Consider the following 24,940-nt stretch of genomic DNA (forward strand, 5'->3'; position numbering starts at 1 on the left):
CCAGTAGTAACATCCTGCTGATCATGTGACTCATGAGATGCAAAAAAAACTGTTTCCACTGGAGTTTTGTGAAATTCAATAAAACCAAAAAAACAAACATTTGAATTAAAATATTCAGTTTATTGGCCATATTTAAATCAGAGTGAACTTTATCAATAATATTATTGATGATGTGGTTCGGACTCCTTCTTCACTGGAGACCGTTGATCATTTGAAGCCTTAGTCGGCTGTAAGGCCTGTAGTTTATGAGTCTCGTTGTAAACTTGACCAGGTGAGGCGGGTCAGGAAACCTGGACTCAACAAACCAAAGGAAATCTACAGAAACGATCAGGAAGGTTTTAGTCTGATGTCAGAAACTGATAACGACACAAAAACAATCGAGTTATTGACCACAAACATCTCAGTTAATGGTGATCATTTAATGTCGTCTATGAAAATCCAGAATTTGGTTAAAAATGATCCAACATCACAAAACTAAACATCAGGAAACTAAAACAATAAAAACCCAACAAACTTCATCACTTCATCAGCTTATTACTGCAGATTGAAACTGAATCTGTTTTAACTAACAGGGTTTACAGAGTACAGCTGTTTTTAATGGATTAGATCTAACAATTAACCTTTAAAAAATATACAGAATTACTGAAGATTCTCGATCAAATGTGAATTAAATTGGTTTTCCTCTAACCTTCAGAGAGCAGATTGAGAAATTTTACACAAATCCTTAGAAATGAGCTGCCCAGATTCCCCAAAAGGTTAAAAACACAACTTTCCTCCACTGATTTCAGATTTAATCCACACTATCATCAATAAAAAAAACAAATTTCTCTAATTTTTTTAATCAGCCCTCAAAAAACTTGACAAAGAAGGAGCAGACGGAGTGCCAGCCGTCGCTGCAGTACGTCTGCACCGGCTCCATGTCGTTCACCATTCCTTCGTCGTCAAACTCAGTCCTCTCCTCCCGTTTCTTTTTCTCCTCCTCATCCTCCTTCACCTTCTTCTTTCTCTTCTCCACCTTCCCTCCATCGGCGCTCTTCGCTCCGGCCTCTCCTTTCTTCTTCCCTCCCTCCTTGGCGCCGTTCTTGTCCTCCTCCCCGCTGCGCTGAGCCAGCTTCATGTGGGCCTCGCCAGGCGCCTTTTTGCAGGTTTTGGCCTTTAGCACTTTCTCTCCTTCGCAGGCGTTCTCCCGTTTCTTCAGCTTTCCCACCAGCTGCTTCCAGTACTGGCTGGACTTCACGCTGTAGGCCTGGCAGAGGTCGGGTTTCCCAGCATAACGACACCAGTACCTGGAAACAACAACAACCAGATGATTGGGTTGCAGGACACTGAAGGCAGGAAAGGCACTGAGCTACTGGATGAGAGTTTAAACCAAAGAACGTTTTTAAGACCATTTCCAAACCATTTGTTAGTGAAACACCCTGAACCAATCCTGCTTCAGCTGACTTTTGTCAAGGCAAGCCGCCTTCTCGGGTCAAAAACGCGGTGCAGGATATATGGATCCCTCCTGTGGTTCCTCACTGCCATCATCACTGCATGAAGCTCAAAGCTGTGCAGGACTGACAGACCTGATAGCTTTTCATCATGTCTCCACGTCTCGCCTCACCTCTCTGCGTCTCCCTCGGTTTCTGTGGAGCAGTTCACCAGCAGGCTCACCAGACCTTCACCAGATGTTTGCCAGGTGCAGCGATGGCCCTGCTTGGTGCTGAGCTCCCCGGAGCTGAGCACCGTGCGGTTCCTGGACCGCCGGGCCGGTGGCGGCGACGGCTGGGGCTGGCGAGGTTTGTCCCGTTTGTCCTGACCAGGCGTCCGCTTGGCCTCGGCCAGGAAGACGAGGCAGAGGAGGAAGACGCAGCAGCACAGAGCAGCACGCATGGTGGCTGAGGAGCAGATAGGAGATACCTGTTAATGTGTGAACTTTGAAGATCTGGAAGTTAAACAGCAGAGAAGCAGTTTTCCATTCTACCTTTGGGCCTGGAGGCTTAAACCAAAACATGTAAAACCAACATTGGTTCAAACAAATCAGGATGAAAACCCCACCAGGACCTTAAGAACTGACCGAAACATGGAAGGTCTCACAGGATCCTCTCAAGAGCCTCAGGCGGGATTAAAAACCCAACGGCGTTTTGACAAAGACTGGAGAGTCTCTACGGAGTTTTGATGGTGGAAACTGACCTGGTGTCAGGCTAATACGGTTTCTATTCATGGTGGCAGCATCATGGGGAACATATCCAAGATGTGGATCAGTTAGAGGAGAACTGGACACACCTGGTGTGGCCCCATGTCTCGTTAGCTCAGGTGTGTTAGCTGCAGAAGAGCCTGGCCCGGATCCAGGGCCTGAAGAGACTTTGGGTCTACATGGTGATGACTGTAAGAACCTGGAGTCGGTAAGGAGCGACTTGGTGTTGGGATAAACTGAGTATTCAGAGTGAAGCTAAACGATTCATGCACCATTCAGTCGATTAAAGGGGAATTTCAGTCTCTGTGATCTGAAATATTTTACACCACAAACTAAACTAACTGCGGCCCAATGACAGATTGAGCTGACTCTGTCTTCATGCTGGACCATGAAAGATTCTCCACAACCTTCAGGACCGTTTAGAACAGGGGTGTCAAACTCCAGTCCTGAAGGGCCGCTGTCCTGCAGTTTTTAGATGTGCCACAGGTACAAAACACCTGAATCAAATGGCTTAATTACCTCCTCAGTTCTCCAGAGCCTTGCTAATGACCTAATTATTCTATTCAGGTGTGGTGCAGCAGAGGCACTTCTAAAAGTTGCAGGACACCGGCCCTCGAGGACTGGAGTTTGACACCCCTGGTTTAGAATATGGATTAATACATCAGGATTACCTAGTTAAAGGCAGAGTGCCCCTTTAAGGAGGTTTCTATCTGGTTTTCTGTCACCAGTTCCTCCACATTATGAGCCACAACCTGGAATGTCTGTCAGGATTCAGCTACAACCTAAAGATCAGACATTATTCCTACAGTATCTCAGGTTAAATATGTTGTTTTCATCCATTCCACTCATCTGAGATCAGATCATGGAGGTTAGAGGACCAGCAGGGAATCCAACACATTCCTCCTGCAAAGATGATCCGACTGATTCTGGGGATTCGGGGTTTCCCACGGCCAGGAGGAATAGAAAGTACCGCCAGTGAATTCTGGACCTCAGGTTCTCCTGCAGGAGGTTCTGCCAAGACGACCTCCTCCAGCTGGCGACCCGATCAGACGGCAGAACAGCTGCAGCTGCTCGGCTCCATTCGGCTCAACACACAGGGCACAAACAGCAGCAACAGGCCGATGAAACCCGACACATGGGTGGAGATGGCAATGGCAGCTACAAAGATGGAACATTGTTGTGCACACATGGCTCAGCAGTGTGTGTGTCTACATGTACAAGCTCCAAACGCCTCACACACACATCTTCCAGTTCCCAGGCTGGAGGAGGGTTAGTGATAGTCGCCTCGTCTTGCAGGTGAAATGGAGGGAGAAACGTCGCCCCCCATGTGTCCAGCCCTTCAGGCTGAGTCCGAACAGACAAAGGAACCTCCGTATCCATCATCCTGTGTCCTCTCTGGAAGAGGAGCAGCACTCAGGCAAGGCCCCTAAACCAAATCTCCATCTGTTGCTCCGTCCCACCGTCACAAGACACTGAGATACTTTCCCTCCTCTGTTTGAGGCAAAGACTGAGGGAAGGCCACCATTTTCCATTTCTACAAGTCTATTCCTATTGGTCACATGGGGAACAACAACGGGGGATGGATGATGTAACATCTCATCATGGTGTCACTGTGATTCCTGGTGTAGGACTCAGCGATCAGGTCTCTGATGACGGCCGACTCCTCCATGGTCGACCCAGAACCCCCAAACTCTCCCATCAGGATAACGAACCTCCAAACCTACAACCCCCAACCAGAGGTACATGTAACCCATGGCAACGAGGCCCCAAACACTAAATCAGGAGGAAACACGCTGCAATATTCATGCAGTGAATCTGTGCAACCGAATAAATGATGCTTTCATTCCACTGAGAGAAATAATTACAGGAAACAATGAACCAACCAGAATATTGAATATTGCTGGATGCAAAAGTTACTGGAAGTTAATATAGTTAACAGTTTATCTTGAAAATCCAGAGAAAATCCAGAAATATCCGTTCCTCCCTCCACTAAGATCAAATTCATTCTGGAAATCAGCTAAATCAAAACCAAATGCATCTTTTTAAAATCAAAAACATTTCTGGACTTTCTCAGCCGTGAAGAATGAAGTCTGAGCAGAGAAAGTCACCAGGTGTCAGGCAGCAGCGCAGTAACAATCCTCTGATCCTGGTTAATGAGTCCCAACTCTCCGTCTGCAGCTTCGGCCCTGAAAGTTGAGCCAGTCGCTGCCGTTTCGTACCCTTGGATGCTGCTGAGAGGTCGGATCGCTGTGAGAGCGAGGGGCCCGCAGACACTGGGATAAAGGAGGGCAGGAGACGAGGATAAAGGAGGAGCGGGAGAAAGAGGGGCCCGGGGGGGAGCCAGGGGGGGGGGGGGAGCTGTTCGAAGAACTGCCCTCCCACTTTTACCCCCCAGATTTACCCCCTCAGAAAGCATCTGTGAGGAAACAACAACAGTCTGCAGGGTTTCTCTGAATCCTGCCAGAGTTTCCTGCATGTTGGGATCCACCGGATCTGAATCCAGCCTGGATCCGGTCATGGGACGGTTAGCGGGTTCTCACACCGCCCGGAACCGGGACCGGAACCGGGACCGGAACCCTCAGGTTCTCCAGTAAATCTGATTTTCTCTACGACACTGTGACAAAACCGACACGATGTGTGGGAACCAATTAGATCCACAATCAATTCTTGATGCACAATGATTATTATTATTATTATTATTATTATTATTATTATTATTATTATTATTATTATTATTATTATGTCGTCTGCTTCATGGACTCCAGTCTGTAAGGCGGAGCGATAAATGGAAACATTAAAGTATCTTTTTTATCCTGGATCATTTTGTTTTTATTTTTCCTGTCTGGATTATTCTGTTAATCTCCTTTGGGTTTAACAGATAATCTGTTAGTTTGATCCTCTGTTTGCTCATCTCCTCCCTCTGATTCTGACTCAACATGAAACACTTTCCTCAGTCCAGCATCGTCCACCAGCTGCTGTCCATTAATCATGAAATCGTGAAAATTGGAATTATGAAAATAAACGTGTTTGATGGATCATTTAGAAAAAACTCACATTTTTCAATATAAAGTTTTTGCTACAGGATGAAATTCAGTTCCAGCTTCAATATTAATATCAATATTAATATATTTTGCAAAACTGCAATGGAAACATTATTTTTGGATCATGAGTCACGTGATCAACAGCTGGATGTTACTACTGGAGGAAAAGACGAAGAAGTCGACAGGAAGAGGCAGGAGGATGATGATGGTGATGATGATGATGATGATGATGATGATGATGATGATGATGATGATGATGATGATGATGATGATGATGATGATGATGATGATGATGATGATGATGATTTATCACATGAACAAACTTATTCACGATTTTAATTGTGTTTCTTATTTGACGGAAACAATAATTGCTAAATTGTTTGTATTTTTGACAGAGTTTTGCGTCTGTAATGTAAATGCAGCTCCTGTGGTTTCCAAGGTAACGGATCAGAGTGTCACCAGGTTGATGTTGTCCATTAATTCATAATGAGTCTGACCAGAATAACCTGGTTAATGTATTTATTAGCGTAGTGATGAACGTCACTGGGCCGTTTTCTGGCTCCTCCAGGACAGAAGCTCCTCTCTGGTTGCTCCTCGGCTCTCTGAGGAGCCGCTGGGCAGGATCTTCTCCCGGCTGCAGGACAAAGACTCCTGCAGGAATCTGGGTCACGGCTTAACCCCCCACTGACACCCGGTGGTCGGCGGCCAGCTCCTTCTCATTCAGCTCAGGCCTCCACGCTGATCCCAACTCCTTCCTCCAGAGACGCTGCCAAGTCTCTGCCTGGGGAGGGAGGATGAACCGAGGCAGAGAAAACGCGCCGTTCCGCCCAGTCTGGACCCATCAGCAACAAATATGTCACCTTGTTTTTCACCCAGAGTCCTGAAGCTGGGCAGCATCATTTATTAAAGTTTGGTCAAAAGGACATCAGAGGAGGCTTTTCACGGATGAATGGACGGATTATTTCAGTCTCTCTTTCCTTGGGTTTAAAGCAGGAAAGTTTCTCTGCTCTTACTTTATTTACCTCAGAGAGAGTTTAACTGAACCTTATCAGAAACATGATCCGTTTTCAGATCCAGTTTAGCTCCAACCGTTTCATCCTGTTAGCTGCTGGGAACCAGTAAATCCCAGTTTCCTCCATAACAGCTCAGTTGTCTTGTATCTTGTATTATTTTACCAAAAGCATCATTCCTGCATTTTATAGGGTTTAGTTATTTATTTAATCAGTTTAATTATGCAGATAACCTTTACAAACTTTTATTTGCTTTGTAGAAACTTGATTAAATATTGATGGTTGCTCTGTGTCAACAACTGTCATCAAATAACCTTCAAATTTATTTTTCCCACCTTTTAGAAGGTTGTAAAGTTTTAAATGATAGATGCTGCTGGGTTTCTAAAACCGAGTGCAGAAGGTCAAACATGTGGGAAAACCACTGAAAATCAAATGAAAGACACAGCTCACATTGTTTTCTGTCTCTGAAGGTCCAGAAAAGTTTGAAGGTTTTTTATTGGAACAGTAAAAATGAAGTTTTAGAAGAAGAAGGTTTGATGTGCTTAATATTTCCATCTGTGCACCGTTTGTTGAATAAAATAATAATAATAATATCTGCAGACAGACTGGATGTTTTCAACTGGATGATGTGTGTCTGTATTGCTGTGGTGATGAACTCTGATGCTGCAGAAGCAGCAGGTTCTGGTTCTGTTGGATAAATCGATCACAAAACGGAGAACAGAGATGAAAACGCCTTAAAGTCCGACTGCCTGGTTCTTAAAGAGAACTAAAGTGTTTCTATGGTCTGTTGATGAGACTGACAGGGGTGTACTTACTTTATACAATGATCAGAGCTGGTTTGGTGGGTTAAAATAGAGGAAAAGAAACGGTAGAGGTTGTTGTTGTTGGGCTCTGACGCCCCCTGCTGGTTGCTCTAAGAATATGAGCTAAATTGAAAATAAGAAACTAATTTATTGATCATTTATTGGTTAAAAAGCCATTAAAACATCATAAAACTAAAACTGAGATTAGTTTTGTTCTCCAAACACGTTGTGTAAAATAAATAATGCTTCTAAAATGACCAGCAGAAAGTCAAAGTCAGCTGCATCAGGTCTTCCTGATTCCGTCTCCTGAGCAGCATGTGGGGAGGAACAGCTGCTGTTTAACAGGAGGAAATACACAACAGAACCAGAACCACAAAGTCCAGGACTGTCATGTATGATACAGAAAATATACACAGAGACTCTGATTCATCTGAGACAAACGGCTCTGATCCCATAATGAAGCTTTGACCTGATTTGGTGGATCTACCCAGAAGGAGCCCAGCAGATTTAAAACCAGATTCAGATTCAGTGATTTCTTAGTGTTTGCAGATCAGGAGTTGCTGCTGATGGAGCTCTGAGGTGACTTTCCTCCCTGCTCCTCATCGGGATGAAGAGTGTTTGTGCGCCAGCTGGATGGGTGACGGTCCGAGTCCTTGAGGCATCAGAAGAGTCTCTGAGTGGCGGCTGCAATCAGCGGCTGCAATCAGCCGCTGCAATCAGCGGCTGATTAACGGCGGGAGCCGCGACCTGCGCCGGTCTGAAGATCCGCCTGCGGCTGAAACTCATCACTCTCAGCTGCTCATGATGTAACCAGGCTACATGCTAACAGCTCCTCTTTAATCACTCTGATGGTTAAACAAAAATATCAAACATAATCTTTATATTCAGACATAATTTATCTTCTGATCAACATCAATGCAGAGATAAATATTGATAATGTATCGATTATAAGAAATGCTTGTAGCTCAGAGAATCAAGAACTTTATGCCGAATTAAAGACTAAATATGTTTACAGCATGAAAAAATATTATTTATACAATAATGTATTAAACATAAATTGAGGCGAGAAGCTTAGTCTGTTTAAAAACACATTTTTAATTTAAAACATTTAAATGCCTTAAAAAAATTAACTTCTGGGATTAATTAATTTCTATTATTTCTCTGATACGTTTTATTTCCTTTCTTTAATTATCCTGATATTTAAACACTTTTCACAAAATAATTAACTGCAGTTTTATGGTATAAAGTACCAAATAAATTTTTTATTTTTTTTTATTTTTCAATGTTTAAAAAAATTACCAAAACATTTCCATGTAGTAAAATCTGCATAATTTTACTATTGAATTTCTAAGTTTCAGGTTTTTTTCATGTTTTCACCATTTTATTTTAAACCGTTTTAGTTTAGTTTTATTTTGCCTCCATTTTTATGAGGGTGAAGAAAAACTGCATCTCGTCAGGATAAAGTGTTTATTGTTTTTATTATGAATGAATGAAAATCTTAAAATATATCAACGCACCAAATGAAGATAAACTGGTTTTTCTTTCTGGTTTAGCCAAAATCTCAACGAGGGAAAAAAGCTTGAAGTTTTAATAAATTGCATAAATTCTGAATTTGTATATGCAGTTTTGATTTATTGTTTAATAGCAACGATTCCTGGTTGGGCTGCAGAAAATGTTCCTGCAGTTTTCTGAGACTAAAACTCATCAAGAAGCAAAATAATATGAAGAAAACTGCTGAATGTGTTCAGGAGTCTTTACTGAAAATGGTTTTATTTCTAACACCAGGAAGTCAGTTAACAGCAAGGAGCAAAACAAGATGGAGAATTTACATTTTACAGCAACAAAACAAAGCAGGAATGAAGTGAATCTGCAGCGAATCGGATCAGAAATTTCCTCCGGCTGCATCAGCTTCCATATCAAACGTGTCAAAGTCTCATTACGTCGTAAATATTCCAGCTGGAGCGACGAAGCAGAGACAGCAGGAGGGTTTGAAGGCTGACAAACAGACGTTCAGTCAGAGATCAGAGGAACCGAAGTGAAGCTCACATAACGTCAGAGGAAAATAAAAATGAGATTTCCTTTAAACATCCCGACCTGATCAGGCTGGATCCATCCCAAATGCCATCATACAGAGTTTTACAGTTACTTGATCTGTTTCTGGGGACTTGATATAATTTTTATTCAGGGATTATCAGGACCTTCTGGTAGGAATCAGATGTGGCTGCAGCGAAGCCTCAGCCTGCTGTACAGCCCAGCTGGAGGTCACGGCGCGGCTGGAGGTCACGGCGCGGCGCCCTGAGAGCTCCGCTCCGTTTCAACTCGACACCGACTGAAGATGAAAGAGCAGCTCAGAAAGCAAAACCAGCAGCTTGTTCATCACTTTTACCTCCATTATTTATAAAACCTGATCGTGTTGAAATGAACCGTCTATCTACTTAGTTTTATGTAAATACATTTCATGTTAATCTTCCTAGCTCAATCTAGTGGAAAAAACTGAATAATAAATAAATAAATAAATAGTCTTGCAGTTGAATTACCAGTAAAAACATAGAAATAAATGAGTTAAATGGTGGTTACACTAAACTGTGATGAAGAACAGAGAGAGTAAGAAAAGAAACTAAAATATAAAAGCAAAGCTTGATTGGTCAAAGCAAGGGTTGACTGACCGACCCATAGATAAGGTCAATGCTGAGGTCAATGCTGAGGTCAATGCTGAGGTCAATGCTGAGGTCAATGCTAAGGTCAATGCTAAGGTCAATGCTGAGGTCAATGCTGAGGTCAAACTGAGGGAACAGGCTGATTTATGCATTCATTAAGTAGTTATGCTGGTTGTGTTTAGCAAATGTAAAATGAGTGAATGATCTTAAATCCCAGGTTCTCCTCTAACAAAATCAGTGCCTCGTTTCTCACCAGGTGCCGAGGAAAAGCTGGACTGGAGCCACAAATCTGAGTATCTTCTGTAATATTTGACTCACTCTGTCCTCCATCAGTCCAGCTTTCCGTTATTTTAACTCTGAAGTCAAAGATTTTCCAGCAGCTCAACACTGAAAAGGTGAACGATGATCAGCTGCTGCTCGTCTGAAAACCGACACGTTTTATTCCTCCAGACATTCATCAGCTAAACACGGAAGTTTCTATCAGCAGCTGCTGGTTCTGTTCAGGTCGGGATGTGGAGGATGTGGAATCATGACGGTGAAACACAATGAGACGCTTCTACAGAGGAACGAGTCCAAAGAGGAAAACAGCTTTTTACAAACTCCACAGAGGAAACATGTTAACATTTAACCACGGAGCTGATTGAGCTCCAGCTGTCGGCTTTGTCCTGTATTCAACATTTCAGTTCATTTCATGATGTCAGAGCATTTATTGATGACCAGCAGGACTGGGTCATAAACCGATTTTATTGATTAATCACATTTCTGGGTATTAACTTATTGGAAAACCTGGATGTTTTCCGTCCTGCTCTCCTCGGGTTTCCACAGCTCAGAGATGTCGGCTCGCCTGGGCGGCCATCTTGTTTGACAAACATGTTTGAATTCAGGTAAACTCTGAATATTAGGGTCAGACTAAGATTTGTTATTTAACGCAGAGAATAAAGTCATAATATTACAAGATAGAGTCTGAAATAATGTGAGGATAAAGTAGTAATTATATGAGAAGTGAAACAAGAATGTTGAGCACCTGGTGAAGTGATTAGTTTTACTTATAAGATTTAATAGACACATTTTAACACATTAGAATTAAATTATTATCAGGAGTTTTAAATGATCAACCAAACAAACAACCAGCTGAATGAATTTTCTCACATTAGATTGTAACTATTGAAGCTTCTTCTCATAAAATGACTTTTTCTCTGGTAAAATTGTGTCTTAATTCAGTTCATTTAATGATTATATTCTCCTTATACCCCCAACGCGCCTCACAGGACGGATGACTGAAATCAAAGCCACAGTTTGAAAATATTTGGTCATTTGCAGTTTCTTCTTGAGAAAAGAAAGAAAAGAATCAGATAAAACCAGAATCTGGTGAAACTAATCAGTTTCTATTGCTACCCTGAGTTCTGCTGGGTCCTACCCGTCCTGCTGGACCTGTCCTGGTATGAACACCTCGTTGTCCAGTTCTGCTGCTGACGTCATGGGTGTGATGGTTTCCAGGGAAATCTCCGCGCTGTCCTCCAGCTGGACGGCGGCCGGAAGCAGCAGCAGCCTGTCGTGGCTCGGAGAACCGATGGAGATGTTGGACTCCTCGTCGAACCGGGCGCTCATGTCCTCCAGGCGGTCATCCAGGGTCATGCTCAGGTTGCGGGGCCGCTGCTGCGGCTGCGCGGGAACCAGCGCCTCCTTGTGGAAGGTGGTGTCGTGGTGGTAGGAGACGAGCTCGTTGCTGAGGTTCACAGCTTCCACCGCGTTGTTGGAGCAGATGCGGTTGCAGCCCAGGATGGTGGCGAAGGCCCGGCGGAAGTCCGCGTTGAAGGCGTAGATGACCGGGTTGAGGGAGGAGTTGGCCCAGCCGAACCAGACGAACACGGTGAAGGTGGTGTCGCTGACGCACGGCGGGTCGCAGAACGGGACGGTGCAGTTCAGGACGAAGAACGGCAGCCAGCAGAACACGAACACCCCCATGATGATGGACAGCGTCTTCAGAACTTTGGTCTCCTTCCTGAACGAAGACTTGAGCGACGCCTCGTCGGCGGCCCGGTGCTGCTGCTGGTTCCGGGTCACGCCGTGGCCCTGGTTCTGAGCCTGCTCCGCCGCCCGCTCCAAAGACGCGATTCTGCGGATTTGGGTCTGAGCGATCCGGTAGATCCGGGTGTAGGTGGCGATCATGATCAGAACCGGGATGTAGAAGCTGATGAGGGAGGAGGAGATGGCGTAGGTTTTGTTCAGGTTGGCCACGCAGCTCATGGCTGCCGAGGCGCTTCCGGTCAGGTTGGTGGAGTTTGTCCAGTTCCTGTCCAATATGGCCGCCACGTCCTCCATCAGCGCGCCGTCCTCCTCCTGAGCCCGGTGCCAGTTCATCTGCACCGGAATGAGGGAGATGAGGATGGACAGCGTCCACGCCACCCCGATCATGACGAACGCCACGCGGTGCGTCATTTTCCGCTCGTACTTGAAGGGGCTGGCGATGGCCCAGTAGCGGTCCACGCTGATGATGCACAGGTTGAGGATGGAGGCCGTGGAGCACATGATGTCGAAGGTGATCCACACGTCGCAGAAGCTTCCGAACAGCCAGCTGTCGGTCACCTCGGTCACGGCCTCCCACGGCATCACCAGCACGGCCACGAACAGGTCGGACACGGCCAGCGAGATCACGAAGAAGTTGGTGACTTTGGACCGCAGGTGGCGGAACTTGATGACGGCGGCGCAGACCAGCGTGTTCCCGAGCAGCGTGGACACGATGAGCAGGAAGAGGATGCAGCCAATCAGGACGCGCAGTCCGTTCCCTCTCACGCCTTCCTCCTCTCCCTCCTCTTCCTCACCGCCCATCCCGTTCAGTTCGGAGAGAACTTGGGTGAAATTACTCCACACCGTGTCGTTTTCCATGGAATCACCAAAGAGAAGCAGATCTAAGAATCTGAAGTCTGACTGAAAAATAAACCAGAAAATCTGCAGATTTGTCTCCCAGAATCAGAGACAATTCGGTCCAAAGAAGAGGACAAAACCTGAGAGGACAGAAACCAGAGACAGCTGGGGAGTCCGGAGGTTCCGGTTCGAGGGGAACCGGTTGGTTCCGTGTGTGGTCGCAGACTGAGCCACAGTGGACTGACCTCCGCTCTGTCCGCTGCAGGTAACAGATTCAGGTTCCCGCTGCTGCAGCAGCAGCTGCTGCAGCTGCTGCATCATCCGCCTCCCTGTTGCTGCTCTGACGGTTCTGACCGGTTCTGATCAAAACGGTTCATTAGACTGAATCAAATTCAAACATTTATATCTTTAAAATATTTAGATTCTTTTCTGCAGGTTTGATTTTCAAATCATTTTTAGTAAAAGAAAATATTAAAATGAACCAAAAACAAATTTAAAAAGCGAGTAATTATTTTCTCTTAATATTTTAACTGATTTAAATAACATTTTATTCCATTTTTCTTTATTCCATGTCAGCGTTTTAATACATTTATCTGATTTTATCTTAATTTTTATTTTGTTCGTCCTGATTTTATCATTTAAATTTACTTCATTTATTTCTTTATTTTATTCCTCATTCTTGTAAAGGATCAGAATTGATCTTATTTTCACATTATTCATATTTCTACGTGGTTTCGCCAGTTTCGGTCTTTGTTTCTCCACAGATCGATCAAACGCAGCTCATGAAAAATCATTTTCCAGTTTTCTCTCTTTTCTGTTTTTGATCAACTGGAAAATTAAACGCTTTTGGTTTTTTTCTCAGATTAATTCTTAATCTCGGTGTTTTTGTTTGGTCTCTGGATTCGGAGTGAAGATTTTTAACTCAACCTCTGATAAAACCGTCTGTGCAGAAATAACAGATTCACTAAACTGATCCTCATCCTCCAGTCTCACCTCTATTAAACACACAGATTATTGATTTTTATATTTAATATATAGATTAACTTCTGTTCGTTTGGTCCTTTAAATATGTTTTATTCTAATTGTAACTGGAACCAGGTGACTCTTGGCTCCACAGCGCCCTCTGCTGGCTGAATTCAGTTAATTCCAGGAAGGTTTTTGTTTCACGTTTACAAATTAATTTTATTCTGCATCATTTATGTGTTTAATCTCCAGGGACAGAATCATTTTTCATAAATCAGTTGTTTATTATTTGAACAATAAGTAATTGAGTGAAAATATTAAATCACAGAAAAATTCATTCACAAAATTTCTCCAAATTATTTTATTTTTGAGGAATTTGAAAAGATTTTTACATTTCATAAATAAATATAAAGTTAAAAATGAGTCAAGCTGGTGAATTTTATTTTTTATTCTTCTTCAGACAAATTCTGATAAATTTCCTTTAACTTGAAATAAATTAAAAACTGAACTTAAGCAGCAGAAATATTATTATAAAAATTGCTTTTGTAAACCGTGATAATATTTTTATCCACAAGGTGGCGCCACGTTTCTTCTCTTCTGCCTCTACAGAGTTTTAGATCGTTTTCTTTCCCGTTTGGAAACATCCATCCATTTTCTTACACCTTGTCCCTCCGTGGGTCAGGAGGTGCTGCTGCCTCTCCAGCTAATGTTCTGGGTGAGAGGCGGGGTCACCTGGACAGGTCACCTGGACAGGTCACCAGTCTGTCGCAGGGCAACACAGAGACACACAACCAGGCACACACACACACACACTCACACCTAGGGACAATTTGGAGAGGCCAATTAACCTGACAGTCATGTTTCTGGACTGTGGGAGGAAACCGGAGTACCTGGAGAAAACCCACCATGCACAGGGAGAACATGGAGACTCCATGCAGAAAGACCGGGAATCGAACCCAGAACCTTCTTGCTGCAAGGCAACAGCTCTACCCACTGTTCCACTGTGCAGCCCCGTTTGGAAACATATAATCATAAAATACACATATTTTAAACACAACAGTGTGTTTTTGTGAATCTGTTGAGCTGTAATGACTCTGGCTCCATGTTGGTGGTGAAACTTGTTTTCAAAATGTTTAGTGAGGTTTTGGTTCAGAAACTTTCTAAATGTGTCTCAGTTGTTATTCATCATCACATATTTTGTTTTATTTGAGTTCATAAAAATGGTTTCTTTGATATTTTTGTGTTGTTATAAAAACAACATGGTAACAAGTTTGATTGTAAAAACTTTTACCAAAGTTTAGTTTAGTTTGTTTGTTTGTTAGCATGTAAACTGTTAATATTCATATGATTCTACTTTACATTAAAACATTTTACTAGTTACTGTTGCTGGTTTTGGAAATTATTCCAAATTTTAGGAGCAAATTTAAATGTGAACTGACCTTTGAACTTTCTCAGTCTTATGCTATTTTATGCTTCTTTTAACAGCTTTTATTAGACAATAAGAAAAACAACATTGATGCATTTTATTAGTAAGAAGAGTAAAACTCAGTTTGAGCCGCTCTTCGCTTCAGGAGGAATGAAATGAACCAGTTCAGTGAACGGTGAACAGTTCATCTGTGTCCTCTGCTGCTGCTTACAGCCTCTAATCTGCAGCGGCTGCTTCTCTTCTCTGATTTTAGATTTGCTGTTTGAACGCCGGCGTGTGTCGGAGCTTCGAGGTGAAGGTAAAGTCATCTTTGACGCAAGCAGGTAGATCGAGCTGGACCGCCGCCCGTCTCCTCACCTGTAATTACACCCGGTGGCGGATCCGCCGGCACTTCTGACGTCGAGGTGAAGAGTTGAAACCTTAATCACTGTTTTGGTTGAGCTGTTGGGCGGGAGCTGCGCGGCGTGTCTGTGGAGGACGGCTTCTTGTCTGCAAACAGCTGTAAGTTGCAGCTCTTGTTGACTCATGCACTCATGTGAAACCAGGCTGAGGTGATGGAGACGTGTGCAGCCTGCTGCGTTCTGCAGCTCTGCGGTTTGGAGGGAGCGGCTGAGAAGAAGTTAACCTGGTTCAGTCCGTCTAAACTCCACCGCTTTGTGAAACGGATTTAACATGACGCCGTGACTCACAGGTCAACTGGGTTTAATGGTTTCCCCCTGACTGAACCAGTGGTTGAAATGCTCTTTCCTAACATTCTGGCTTCGGTTCCAACCAGAACCAAGCATTTCTTTCCATCTGATTTTAAAAACTACTTCATCTGATTGGTTTAAAGACAGTATCCATGGTAACCAAACGTCAGTGAAACAGTCACAAAGTCTTGATGCTCAAATCCAGTTTTTTGCTGAAATCGTTTTTTCTGTGTGTCACCTGAACGCCTCGCGCTGCGTTTGGGTTAAATCCTGCTGGTCCAGTTGGTCTGTTGGCCGTGGAGTCCCAACTTCCCACTCAGTGGAAACGAGATTTAAATGACTGAAATGTTGGCTGGACAACAAGCCCACATGACCACCTACCACCACCATGCCTGATAACTGGAGTGACATGTTTCTGCTGACTTTGGCCTCTGCTTCCCTTCACGATCTCAAACTAAACACTTTTTACAACCTTTTCCTGACCATCCATCCATCCATCCATCCATCCATCCATCCATCCATCCATCCATCCATCCATCCATCCATCCATCCATCCATCCATCCATCCATCCATCCATCCATCCATCCATCTTATCCGGGTCAGGTCTTGGGGGCAGCAGCTTCAGAAGGGAGGCCCAGACTTCCCTCCCCAGCCTCTTCCAGCTCCTCCAGGAACCCCAAGGCGTTCCCAGGCCATAGAGAGACATCGTCCCTCCAGCGTGTCCTGGGTCTCCCCTCCTCCTGGTGGGACCTGAACTCCTCACCAGGGAGGCGTCCAGGAGGCATCCTGACCAGATGCCCGAGCCTCAACTGGCTCCTCTCGACGTGGAGGAGCAGCGGCTCTACTCTGAGTCCCTCCCAGATGACCGAGCTTCTCTCTCTAAGGGAGAGCCCAGCCACCCTGCGGAGGAGGAAACCCATTTCGGCCGCTTGTACCCGTGATCTCGTTCTTTCGGTCATGACCTTTTCCTGACCTTTAACCTTTAATCAGCTGACTGAGGCCTGCAGGTGGCGCTCATCAACCCTCAGTCTGAATCTTTTCATTGGTCTGAGATGTTTTCCTCTAGTAAATAATTGTTTATTCTGCAGATTGATGGATGTCGGGGTTTATAAAACTTCCCTGATTGATGGGCAGAAATTAATATCAGGTGGAGAGAAATCCTCCGAACTTCCAACATAAAGTAGTTTAACCTGAACTACAGGAGTAGAAGAGGAACCAAAAGTATCATTTATTGATTGTTTTTGTGTGAATGTAATCAGGTTGTTGTCGGAGTCAGATTGCTGCAGCCCGTAGCTGAGCTGATCTCCACCAGCTTCCTAAACACGGTGGTCCTCTCCGATTGGCTCGGTTTGTTTCTGGATTTAGAAACTTTCCCCCAAAACAACCCGGGATTTCAGCCTCCAACCCGCTGCTGCAGGCCTGTGTGAAAAACAAACGTCTGCCGGTGAGAACTCGGAGGAATCACACTTTACATCCTCTGTTTTGTAAATCTCAGGGTGAAGGTAAAGTCGAGTTAATTACAGGGTTTTATTTTGAAGGATCTTGTTGAATAGAAGACAAACTTGAGGCAGGTTGGTGTTTAAAGTGACCGACCAGCAGCTGAACGACCCTCGGAGCGTTTCTGCTCCCTTCAGTGGTTTTCACCAGCTGAGCTGGTCTGCGCCGCACTGGGAGCTCTGGGATTTCAGGTTTCCCCTCTTTGTTCAGCTGATCCTCCTGAATCCTGATGATGCTCATCAGTAAATCCTCGATCCAGAAACCGCAGTTTATCTCCCATGATTCCCTGAAACGAGTGGATTTAAGGATAAACATGTTCAGTTTTCACAGAACAATGGCTCCATTGAGAGGACCTGGGATCTGAAGCTCCTCATTTCTGAAGTAAAGCCGAGAACCAGAGGATCCTCTGGGTTTAGTTCGGTTCTCGTTTCCTGTTTTTAGTCTACAATCTTATTTACTTCACTTTATTTCTATCAAATTGTATTAGTTGTGCTCATTTTATTGATTGCAAGGAATAATTCAGCCTTAATGGCTGCCTTTAAAATATGGCTTTAAAATAAAATAAATATTTCGCACCAGATGAAATTTCCAATTTTAAACATTTTTTTTGTTTTCTAAGAAAATAAATTACAAATGTCAAAAAAATATTTAAAAAGTGACTTTTATTTTAATCATTACTTTAGTGAATTATATAACAGAGTAAATATGAGCATAAAGTCATAACACTAACAGAACAAAAAGGCATTTTTACCAGAAGAACGTCTGAAATTACAAGAACAAAGATTTTTTGTTATTTTCATGTTGGAGTTTTTATAAAATTATTACTTTGTTCTCCTAACATTAAGACTTTATTCTGGTATCATTTAGATTTTATTGTCATATTCTAGTATTTCTATGACTGTAATGTTTTAACGTTGTGACTTCATTATTGGAATAAAATTAATTCTGAACTCAAACAGAAGCTGTAAAACAAGATGGCCGCCCTGGAGTTCTGCTGTCACTCTGAGCCAAAAACCCAAGAAAAGCATCGGTGGGAAAAAAATGATTAAATCCTCCACAAAGTCAAACATGTGATCAATAGAATTGATTTTTCTCCAGCTCTACTTTAACCTGCAGGAGAAAAAGGAGGATAAGAAAATAAACGTGGAGGCGAGCTGCTGCGGACAGGAACGTCTTCAGAAACGGAAGATTCAAACTGTTGCCACATCGGGTAAAAGACGAGCAGCTGGTTTTAAATTGAATCTCCACAGGAGGAAGAGATTCACCCTCAGATCCGCATCAACCTGCAGCTGAAAGGTTTCCAGGTTCTGGAGCAGCTAAACGTCACCATCCCTCCACCACCGTGCTGGACAGGTGGCAGGAGGCCTTATGGCTTACTTCCACCCTTCCTCACAGTCTTTTTCTAACCTTTTCATGACCTTTGACCTTTAACCTGCCTGTAGAGTCAGACATGGAGCTCTTGAGGTTTGTGGTCGTTTCTCTGAGCGTCCCGCTCTGACGTTGGACTGAATCTGCTGAGACTCTGAGGTCAGATATGCTTGATGCACCTGCATCAGGTTTTTATTTTTGTTTGATGGGAACTGACACTGTTGAGCTTAGATTTAAAGAATTGCAGGAATTAGCAGAAGAAGAAGCGTTTTAAAGAAAGAAACACTTTCTGAACTGTTTTCCTCTGCTGTCCTTTAGTGTCATTTTGAAGCAGCAGGACCGACACCTGAACCCCTGACTGATTGCAGCGTTCGGGCAGAAAGCCTTTTAGATGCGACCGTGAACCTCTGAGCACCTCACACGTTCATAAATATTTACAGTGGGAGCAGACGGGAGCCATGTTGGGTGAGAGGAGGAGAGCCGAGATAAGCTCTGTTTAAAGAAGCAGGAAGATGAATCTGAATCTGCTGAAAACTGAAAGTATTCCTACATTAACCTGCGTTCATGTAAACGTGTTTTAGTATTTCATGATACAGTAATACATGTTTAAAATGAAATGGTTCTGACTCAGGAGGCTGAATTCAGATGCATGCCACACTTTTAAGATTTTTGTAAACAAATGTAAAAAAACATGGAACATTTTGTTTTCATTTCAAAATTATTCACAACTTTTTGCTGATTGCATCACATAAAAATTAAAACGTGAAACTTTGTGGCTGTAAAAAGTTTCGACTCTTCAGGTTTCATAAAACTGGTTCTTTGTTTTCTCCTGCATGTAGAGAGAACAGGCCTGCAGGAGTTGGTCTGGAAAACTAGATGCTCTTGGTCATATTTTGACCCGGTTCGGGTCGGGGCTCCTGCCTCTGATCAACGTATCAAACCTCAGAAAGACGATCCACTTCCTGTCTGGTAGGACAGGAAGGAGGTTCCTGTGCTGCATCAGGAGGTTCCTGTGCTGCATCAGGAGGTTCCTGTGCTGCAGCAGCTGCAGCAGGACGTTCCTGTGCTGCATCAGGAGGTTCCTGTGCTGCATCAGGAGGTTCCTGTGCTGCATCAGGAGGTTCCTGTGCTGCAGCAGGAGGTTCCTGTGCTGCAGCAGGAGGTTCCTGTGCTGCATCAGGAGGTTCCTGTGCTGCATCAGGAGGTTCCTGTGCTGCATCAGGAGGTTCCTGTGCTGCAGCAGGAGGTTCCTGTGCTGCATCAGGAGGTTCCTGTGCTGCATCAGGAGGTTCCTGTGCTGCATCAGGAGGTTCCTGTGCTGCAGCAGGAGGTTCCTGTGCTGCATCAGGAGGTTCCTGCGCTGCAGCAAGAGGTTCCTGTGCTGCATCAGGAGGTTCCTGCGCTGCATCAGGAGGTTCCTGCGCTGTAGCAGGAGGTTCCTGTGCTGCATCAGGAGGTTCCTGCGCTGCAGCAAGAGGTTCCTGTGCTGCATCAGGAGGTTCCAGCGCTGTAGCAGGAGGTTCCTGCGCTGCATCAGGAGGTTCCTGCGCTGTAGCAGGAGGTTCCTGTGCTGCATCAGGAGGTTCCTGTGCTGCATCAGGAGGTTCCTGTGCTGCAGCAGGAGGTTCCTGTGCTGCATCAGGAGGTTCCTGCGCTGCAGCAAGAGGTTCCTGTGCTGCATCAGGAGGTTCCTGCGCTGCATCAGGAGGTTCCTGCGCTGTAGCAGGAGGTTCCTGTGCTGCATCAGGAGGTTCCTGCGCTGCAGCAAGAGGTTCCTGTGCTGCATCAGGAGGTTCCAGCGCTGTAGCAGGAGGTTCCTGCGCTGTAGCAGGAGGTTCCTGTGCTGCATCAGGAGGTTCCTGCGCTGCAGCAAGAGGTTCCAGCGCTGCAGCAGGTCGTTCCTGTGCTGCAGCAGGTCGTTCCTGTGCTGCATCAGGACGTTCCTGCGCTGCAGCAGGACGTTCCTGCGCTGCAGCCGAAGCGCTGAGCGGCCGGCGGAAGGGTTAAAGGGACGCCGCTGCCGCTGGTTTTCCTCTGTTGTCTGTCTAAAAGCTTCCAGCGGCTCTGACAGATCGGAGCTTTCAGATCACTTGTTGCTAATAGAGGGATATTTACGCTAACGGGAACAGGGAGAGTGTAACCTCAGGTCACTGCACTCAGCAACAACACTCACACAGAGACACGCAGACGGCCCGCACTGCTTTTACAGCAGGGACAGACGGATACACTGTAAAAAATGGCCGTCTGAACCAGTCATGCAAGCTGCAGTCGCCTAAAGCAGGAGGTCACCAGCAGGTCAGACGTGTTTTCAGCTCAGAGACTTTCTGCACCGGCAGGCTTTGACTGGACCGCTGCTGATCCAGTCCTTCTGGTTTACCAATAAAACCTCCAAACTCCTCTAAGGTGACAAACATCTACAGGAAAAATACAAAAATACTTTGGATTGGAGACAAATCTGGGATCAAATCTCATTAAAGATACTTTTCTCAACAGAAAGGCACAAGAAACGGAGACTTGAGAAAAACTCAACACATCACAGCCACTAATGCCTGGAGAAATAATAATAATACATTCAGCTTGGCAAAACACTTAATAAAGATATTTTACAAGAATCAAGTAAAACTAGAAATAATCCTGAAAGGAGAAAGAAAAGCACAAAACAACATGAAACCCCTGCATGCTGCTGTGTTAGGAAACAGGCTTCCTTGGTTTGGGATGAATGTAAAACAGAAGCAGCTGATCACAAAATGCTGTTACTGGTTGCTATGGCAACCAGTTTTGTGAGAAGTATCTGAGTCTTCCTAAAAGCCAATATCTATCCCACATAACATCAGACAAACAGGATCTGTTTTAGAAAAGTTTTCATTCAAATGAACGCGGATAAATCCCCTGAGCGTTGATCTGAACATGCCAGACCCATAGGGGGCAGTGTAGCATGAAAGTAAAACCTCTCAGCCAATCAGATTGCTTCAAAGCAACCATGACTTCCTGTTAGGGTGGCAGCAGAAAAAAAAGTTAGAATGGAGCAAAGATCAGAACTGCAGCTGGAGACTAAACCTGAGGACATTTCACAACAAAGCGAGATAAAAAGAGTAACTTTCTGCCAAAATAATCAGAAAAAAATGACACTTCTGAGTTTGAACATTTGCTAAAAATAAATAAATATATTTTTATATTACCAGTAATCTCAAATATTTTCTAGAGAGAAAAATCTTTTTACTTTTGAAACTTCCATGTAACTTTTTGAGTGAAATTAGCTCCTTTTCCTCTTCAGCTTTAGTCTGCATGTATCTGGAAGGTGGGAGGAAGCCGGAGTATCCAGGGAGAAGCAGGACACGCACAGGGAGAACATGCAAACAGCATGCAGAAAGACTCATTACCCAGGCTAACGTCTGGCTGCTAGCTAGCTGTTAGCTGGCTGTTAGCTGGCTGTTAGCTGGCTGTGCTAACGGCTCCATGCAGTCAGGACGGCCAATCAGAGCAGCTCTGTTGAAAACACAAAGTAACTTTCTGCTTTGGTTCCTGCAATATTTACTCAGGTTAGCACCAGTTTTCTTTATTTAAACCTGAAGTGATAAATTCTTTAAAAAGCCAAAGCATTCTGATGTTTGTTAGCTGAAGTTTAGCAGGTGGAAAAGTCCAATGAGACTCCGGTGAAGTTTTTCTCCTCAGAAAACATTAAAGCTGTCGCAGAATGACTCCCTGCCAACCTGTGAACTTCCGTGTTTGGCTAACTCTCTGCTCTTTGTTTCAGGGATTTGCTGCTGAATTATCTAACGCAATCACAACAATTTGATAAACCGGGCTGTTCAAACAGAACCGGGTCGCGGTCTGGGTCCAGGGGAACAACAGCGGCTCGAAAATAAAACGGAACACTGATGGAGTTAAACGGCCTGCGCTGTCGGCTAAGCTCCGGCTTTGGGAAAGAAAAACGCCGACAAATTAGGCGGAAACGCTGCAGCTGAACTTGTTGTCATTCCGGAGCCAGTCATGGCCGCTGTGACACCTATCGCGACCTCGAACAAACATGGCGAGGTCGTGACCCTGCTGTGTTTGGATTCACAGGCCGGGGGTCCAGACTGCAGAACGGGTCAAAGCTCCCAACAGGAATGCATCCGCGGCCCTTTGACTAGGACATTCACCTCAACATGAACCTTCAGCCAAACACAACTGACTCCAGCTCCACTCACAGAAGGAAGGTCAGCAGCTTTTCTCTGGAAGTAAACTTCTACATTTTAGCCACACTGAAGAATTACTTTTCTTAAATTTAGAATATTCTGGAATATTAATCTGGTAACAGATCTCAAATTTAAGAGCAACTTTCTCCATCGTGGGACAGTTTTACAACATAAAACTGACTTTTAGGAATGGATCTAAATTGATGGAGGATTTTCTGTGATTCACAAAATGATACGTGCAGAAAACTGGACTTATCAGCTTCAATCAGGCCGATGGGTTGTGTGATGATGGAAACGTCGCTCCACCAGCAGACAGAAATGATGTTGAAAGAGTTGAACTTCCTCTCAGTCTGCTGAGTGGTTTTATTCATAGTCATAACTTTTCTCTGGACCTTCTGGTTCTGTCACATTGCTTGTCCGTCATTTACTCCTTCACATGAAAACATGTGTCTTTTTAACTTTGGTCAAACTGTTGCACTGAGCCTACAGTGCTGAAACTCCAGAGCCTGAGGATTCAGATCATAGAAATAATGAGCAACAGTTAGCTGCTGCTGCTGCTGTTGTAGCTGCTGCTGCTGCTGTAGCTGCTGCAGCTGCTGTAGCTGCAGCTGCTGCTGCTGTTCTGCCATATAAGCAGGAGTGAAAATGGAGTCAAGCGCAGATCTGAAGATAAAACAATGAGAATATGATTTTAATTAATAGATGCCCATTCTTTCCCATTATGACACTTAAAATTATTTAATTTTTGACTGTGTAAATTTTCAAATGGTTGAGTATTTAATTACATGGTGGTATGTTTATGTTTTGTATATTAGCATCTGCTCGCTAATTCTTCAGTCACAGTAAAAATGCTAATAGCAAAATAAAGACTTGATTGCTATGGAAACCACTGGCTTATGCTAACAGGAGCTCACTTTATGTGGCTTCATTTTAAGCATGCTAGCTGTTTGCTACTGTGTTTTTGTTTATATGTTGAGTTTTAAAAATGCATTCAAAAATAAAATTTTTGGTTCTTGCGTCAAAATATGACTGAAGAAATTTAGTTATGATCAGCACAAAATACACACTTTTATTTCCACAATCATTTCCAAATTCATATTTTACTAATTTACAGAAATATTTCAGAGCTGTAAAAGCAAAAGACTCTGTTGGATAAATAAACACATCCATCTAACGTCCAGCAGTTCTGTCCAGTGTAGCCATTATGCAAAGGCTTTAATAGTTTAAAGAAAGCGTTAAAGTTGTTCAGGAAAATGAAAATGCTTCCACACATATGGCAACAGATCAGCAACGACATCATGACCACCTACCAATCAGAACTGGCCCCTAAAGCAACTTTGACTATCTCCCTCTAGCTAACAGTGGCAACTATGAAGACAAAGCCACAGTTGTTGGTCAGATGTTATGGGTGACCTCCAGTCCGACCTTAACAGGTAAAGTACATTTCCAGCGTTTCCACATTAATTAACTTGGTAGCAAAGAAGAAGAACTACTTAGATATGCTATCGAACAGCGTTGGGGTAAATAAATGGAAGAAAATCATCCATTATAACTACTTAAGAGTTGAACTAGACTCTTTGTTTCAAAACCTTGACATTGTAAACATTCTGTTGCTTTCAGACAGCAGAAAGTTTGTACAAATTCACACAGGCTGAGCCTTTTGTTGACAAATCCAACCATTCTTGTCATCACAGCTCACAGATTTCCATCCGCTGGCCTCCTTAACAGATGCCGCACAGCCAAGCTCCTCAGCAGGTGGCTGCAGCCAGTAGCTGAAAGAAGATCAGGTCTCTTAGATTATGGATGGATTCCATTTTTATGACGTTTGGGTTCTTACCCGTTTGTTAGCTCACTCCCATTGAGCCACTTCCAGCCACTACCTTCTACCCTGAGGCCAATCCAGTAGCGGATGGCTCCTGCAGCAGCTAGACTGATTTTATAGATGAAGTCCTGATGAAAACGGACAATCCTAGGTAAACAGTGGATAGTGTGGGAGCTGAGGATGACTGAGTAAAGTGTTGACCATGTTTCCAGCCCAACCTGCTCTTCAGGATTTCCAACAACAACCAAATCTGCGTCTCTTAATCTGCAGTCGTCTCTAGCTTCATCCCAGGTCTTCTGATCCAAATCGTTCTGGCTGCTGATCTTATAGCAGCTGAGCTGGAAGTGGAGCCAACCTTGCTGGCAAGGTTTAGTTTGTCTTTCTGATTGTAAAAACAATGTCATTAGGAAAAATGTTTTAGTTCATAAACAAGATACTTAAATG

The 24,940-nt window shown here is 44.0% G+C and overlaps 3 protein-coding genes across 4 annotated transcripts; 1 reads left to right on the top strand and 2 right to left on the bottom strand.

Annotated features, from left to right (window-relative positions):
- Nucleotides 1-400: 400 nt before the first annotated feature.
- fgfbp3 (fibroblast growth factor binding protein 3) lies at nucleotides 401-4,521 on the bottom strand. 2 transcript variants are annotated; one of them, XM_008430129.3, is made up of 3 exons: nucleotides 4,396-4,521; nucleotides 1,604-1,877; nucleotides 401-1,286 (listed from the first exon to the last, which is right to left on the bottom strand). In XM_008430129.3, exons 2-3 carry the CDS (start codon nucleotides 1,870-1,872, stop codon nucleotides 842-844), a joined length of 714 nt encoding a protein of 237 aa, XP_008428351.1. In that variant the 5' UTR covers nucleotides 1,873-1,877; nucleotides 4,396-4,521; the 3' UTR covers nucleotides 401-841. The 2 variants fall into 2 exon arrangements, with proteins under 2 accessions (XP_008428351.1, XP_008428350.1); XM_008430128.3 differs by having other exon boundaries at nucleotides 4,285-4,461.
- Nucleotides 4,522-10,609: 6,088 nt separating this feature from the next.
- On the bottom strand, nucleotides 10,610-13,126 carry LOC103477185 (D(1)-like dopamine receptor). The gene has a single exon (XM_008430131.3). It carries the CDS (start codon nucleotides 12,571-12,573, stop codon nucleotides 11,101-11,103), a length of 1,473 nt encoding a protein of 490 aa, XP_008428353.1. The 5' UTR covers nucleotides 12,574-13,126; the 3' UTR covers nucleotides 10,610-11,100.
- A 2,369-nt stretch (nucleotides 13,127-15,495) lies between these two features.
- Nucleotides 15,496-20,503, top strand: LOC145555193 (uncharacterized). Its single transcript, XM_081616636.1, has 3 exons — nucleotides 15,496-15,597; nucleotides 18,379-18,481; nucleotides 19,470-20,503. The coding sequence occupies exons 1-3, from the start codon at nucleotides 15,496-15,498 to the stop codon at nucleotides 20,501-20,503; spliced, it is 1,239 nt and encodes a 412-aa protein (XP_081472762.1).
- Nucleotides 20,504-24,940: the final 4,437 nt, after the last annotated feature.

This window comes from Poecilia reticulata, chromosome 15, assembly GCF_904066995.2.
Source record: "Poecilia reticulata chromosome 15, P_reticulata-male-v2, whole genome shotgun sequence".
Taxonomy (NCBI): domain Eukaryota; kingdom Metazoa; phylum Chordata; class Actinopteri; order Cyprinodontiformes; family Poeciliidae; genus Poecilia; species Poecilia reticulata.